Here is a 4498-nt window from a genome sequence, read left to right on the forward strand (position 1 = left end):
TAAACTAGAAAACCGCTGCTAATTTAATTACCAAACATCTTTTTATAAGGTTCAATAACCAAACATCTTATAAGCTAGTACACAGAATTAATTAAAAAAAAGATGCTAGCGTTAAGTTTCAAAATTTGAAGCTCAAAGGAAAATCAATGAAGACAACAATTCAGTAAAAGCAGAAAAGTCTGGACATCATTCCTAGAAGTAACAATCAAAATTTAAGCACCGAGCTCACATTCCGGTAAAAGCTTTTTTACCCCCACCAGCAGAACCGGCTGGAACCACCTTCAAGACATTAAACCTCACGGTTTTGGATAAAGGCCTGTAAAGCAGAAAATGTTATAACAGACAATAACAACAAATAATGAAAAATTAAATAGCAAAATCAAAATAGGATGGTCCAAACCTGCACTGTCCAATAATAACATGATCTCCCTCTTTCACACGGAAGCATGGTGATATGTGAGCTGGAATATTTGAATGCCTCTTCTCATACCTGAAAAAAAAAACATGTGTCAAAACATACGAAATATATATATATAAAAATAGTGAATCGTTTTTTTTTTTTTTTTTTTGGGGGGGGGGGGGGGGGTGGAGCAACAAATTTAAAGTGACGAGCTCTTGCCTCTGGTATTTCTTGACATAATGTAAGTAGTTGCATCGAACAATGATAGTTCTGTTCATCTTAGCACTGTGGCATGTACCAGCAAAGATACGACCTCTGGTAGAAACATTTCCAGTGAATGGGCATTTCTTGTCAATGTATGTAACTAAAATCAAACAGTGGCCCATTTGGTTTAGACCATAGAACAGAGTGAAATTAAGCTATCATAGCTATTTTTACTATGCAGGCCAAAAGAAAAATTGCTTCCAATGTCATTTTCTATATGTGAAAGCCCAACTACTACAGTAACTTTATGCAACATACTACTAACAGGGTTTTGAGAAGTCTATAAAAGCGGTCGTTCTGGAAATTTCTACCATTTCAGTCAAAGAGTGAAGAATTCAAACAGATTATATGTAATAACAAAACTAACCACATTAAGATTCACAAGTAGGAATCGAGTTAAAAGTACAACAAAAATATTGGTAAAAGGAAATGTACATAAATTAAGCATGGTTATTTTAGAAATATCTACAATCTCAGGAAATGAGAAATGAAATAAGTACAGTGGTTGAAAAACAATAATAAATCACAACATCATAAATTTAGAGAGTCATGAAAGCATTAAAAGACAACTGGTGCAACAGGTTCAAATAGACTAGTCATATACCATTGAAACCTCGCATTGTTTTGCATCTTGTAAAGTTTAAAGTCGCATGATGAATAAAATTATTTTGTTGATTGACAGCACCAGATATCAGATGAGTAACACTGATATCTACAGTATGCATTCGCAAAACTTTCAGGCCATAAATTCAATAACTCTTCAATTAGATTAACTTTTATGGATACCCTCTTAAGATACTGGTTGTTTTAGCTTTGATATTCTGCTCTTCTTGAATGCCCAATTTTCCTACAGGATGAAATCTGCAGAACTCTTTGTTTCTAAAGCAAGTCTTAGCTATCCATCCTCCAACTAGAGAAAGTATACCACGTGCTACTAATCTTATTTCATTCAGGTTGAAGTAGGAAACAAAAAGAAAAGATAAGCTAAATTCCAATTCACTTATGTTCTAATCTGAATTATGCTTGTATGATCCCATATTTCTGCGATATATTAAGGTCATCAACAATCATATCCTAGTGAGATCCATAACCATAAAAGACAATCATGAGAAAGACATGAAAACAAGGTGTTAGGTTTTGCCGCAGACTGCCAAATTGCATAGAGATTTCCAGCTATTACTTTCATTATATTAGAATGATGCTCATGACTGGTTAAATCAAGACACAGAATAATCAACAAAAAAGGAGAGATAAATAACTTATCCTCCATGTCGTCTGAATAACCCGAGTTCCCAGCTAATAAGAATAAGAAGTTCTACAACTAGCATGTTTTCCCTAATGTGCTCAAATTGCATTGAACTGTATTTTGTGTACACTCCACAACCATCAATTCCTCTCTAACCCTCCTTTATAGCCACCCTTGCTAACAAAATAACTTCTTAATAGAAAGATTTATCAAATGCCAAATATAATCCAGGTCATGTTTTGTACTTTTGCAGCAGGTAGGTCCATTGCTTTAGGCTTGAACCATATTTAAATGGATCAATCAACCATTCCTTAACACAAAACTAATTGGCATTCATACATGAATCCTCCACATCAAAGTAGAAATAGAAAGTCGCTAGTCTTATAGAATTAATGTTCTTCTTCAATCGATCATATACAAGAACACTATATTCACTATACTAACTACGAAAGCTAATATAAATAAACAAATGAAATAGAGTAATTGAGCATATAAATATAGGAAATGAGAATATTAACCTTCAGTAGCCTCACGAGGAGTCTTGAAACCTAAACCAATACTCTTAAAGTATCGATTCCCTCCCTTTCCTGGCCTCTTTCCCTTCCATGTCTTCTTTGAACTGCCCAACAAAATACAACAAATACGCAAATCTTAAAACTAAAATACATCCAACTTACGGACTTGAACAGAAAAAAAGAAAAAAAAAGCATATAGCAATGTTCAGGATACTGACCGTAGAGAAACACCAGGCTGCTTCAAAAAAGCTTTCTCCGTCTGCAACACGAAACAAATACATTAGTATTTTTCTCTATAGAAACTCATAATGTGACAGAAAATATGTGTTTGTGAGAGAAAGAGAGAAACCTGCTCCGCCATGATTGAGGGTTAACAAGGAAGATGAACTTGGATGAGAAGAGATGCTCGGTAGCAAAAACCCTAATTTGCAGCAGTAGTAAGTGATGCGGCTTAGAGAAGCTTATGTACTGCAGGTTGAGATAGAGACTCTGGATGGACTTGCAATATGGGCTAATTTGTAAGATGGGCTCAAAATCCAACCAACTAAATTTGTAAAAATTTCACGGTATTCAATTGGGAAACTTACACAAATAGCTATCTTTTAAGAGTTTCTAACTAGTTATAGCTATAAGTTGAAGATTTATAATTCATAGCTGCTTTTGGCTGAATTTCAGCTATATCTCACATTTTTGAAATACAGTGAAATATAGCGAAATACAGAGAAATACAAAACACGTTAGAGTAAATTTAGGCTCTATTTTTGGAACATATATTTTTTTAAAAAAATCTGAGAGAAAAAATAGCCTATATTTTTGGAACATAATATTCTTTTCCTTTTTAAATAGTAAGTCAAATTAAATCAACCATCTTTCACACAAATCACTAAAGAGTAAAATCAGGCCCTATTTATGGAACAGTTTTTTTTAAAAATAAAAAATTATGGGATTCAATTTAAAACTTCACATAAATCATGCAAAACGGTTGTTCTTCCATAAAAGCTTACGAATCTCTCTCAACTTTTATCACAATCAAAACTTTTTTGAATTCAAAAACCACTAAAGATCTAAAAACTTCCAAATACAGAAAAATATACACTGAAATATAATGAAATATGGTTAATTGTTTAAGAAATATAAAGTTGTAGTATGCGTATATACAATGGAATATAATGAAATATATCAGAAAATGTTTCATAAATTAGAAATACAAAATGCGGAAATACATTGAAATACAGTGAAATACAAAAGTCGTGAAAACAAAGTGTAGTAAAAATAGGCTCTATATTTGGAACATTCACTATATTTACACCAAAAAAAGATAAATATATTGAAATACAGCGAAATAAATATGTTGAAATACACTGAAATATACTGAGAATTAAATATAATGTTTGTTAATACATAGAAATATACTGAAATATACACTAAAATATACTGAAACATTTTATCAAACACTTGGTGGGCATGAAGCTCCAAAACTCTCATCAATGGTGTTCTCATGGGAAAGAAGCGAGTCGTCTCAGATTGCTACAAAAAGGACGTTATCCGGAGATAAAGACTTTCAATTGAACTAGTTAATAAAGCTTCACTCCGTCGTCCTTCACCGTTGTTAGAGCTCCTTTTTTCACTCCGTCGTCGACCATGGCTGCTGCTACTACTGTAGGATTCTTCTTATTTGTAAGAGAAAATGAGATCTAGGGTAGGTGATGGAACAGAGAGAGAAAGAGGGGCGAGGGAGAAAATAAATTTGGTAGGTGAGAGAAAATCAATTTAAAAGACTAGGAGATGGAATGGAGAGAAAGAGGGGTGAGGGTGAAAATATATTTGATAGGTGAGAGAAAAATATTTGAAAAAAAAAAAAGATTGTGGGTAAGTGGGAGAGAGGTACCTTATTTTTAGGGAAATACACTGTAGTTACAAAAACAAGTTATAGATGGTAATTTGATAAATAATTAAGCTACCAAATATAATTAAAAAAAAAGGTAGCTATTACTAATAAATAAGTCCTAGAGGTAGTTATGGGCTGTAAATTTTCCTATTCAATTTGGCTGCTATTAACTTGGGTGATTGACC

At 32.9% G+C, this 4498-nt stretch overlaps 1 protein-coding gene across 1 annotated transcript; it reads right to left on the minus strand.

Annotated features, from left to right (window-relative positions):
- LOC132052655 (small ribosomal subunit protein uS17-like) lies at positions 1-2945 on the minus strand. Its single transcript, XM_059444294.1, has 6 exons — positions 2775-2945; positions 2644-2684; positions 2429-2529; positions 620-764; positions 401-490; positions 1-316 (listed from the first exon to the last, which is right to left on the minus strand). The coding sequence occupies exons 1-6, from the start codon at positions 2784-2786 to the stop codon at positions 226-228; spliced, it is 480 nt and encodes a 159-aa protein (XP_059300277.1). The 5' UTR covers positions 2787-2945; the 3' UTR covers positions 1-225.
- Positions 2946-4498: the final 1553 nt, after the last annotated feature.

Source organism: Lycium ferocissimum, chromosome 4, assembly GCF_029784015.1.
Source record: "Lycium ferocissimum isolate CSIRO_LF1 chromosome 4, AGI_CSIRO_Lferr_CH_V1, whole genome shotgun sequence".
NCBI classification, from domain to species: domain Eukaryota; kingdom Viridiplantae; phylum Streptophyta; class Magnoliopsida; order Solanales; family Solanaceae; genus Lycium; species Lycium ferocissimum.

Excerpts from the sequence above, each read along its gene's own strand:
- LOC132052655 (XM_059444294.1), bottom strand. Across the intron at positions 2,530-2,643 it reads CAGCCTGGTGTTTCTCTACG|TTCAAAGAAGACATGGAAGG; the intron begins GTCAGTATCCTG and ends TTTGTTGGGCAG. Across the intron at positions 765-2,428 it reads TCCTCGTGAGGCTACTGAAG|TTACATACATTGACAAGAAA; the intron begins GTTAATATTCTC and ends GTTTGATTTTAG.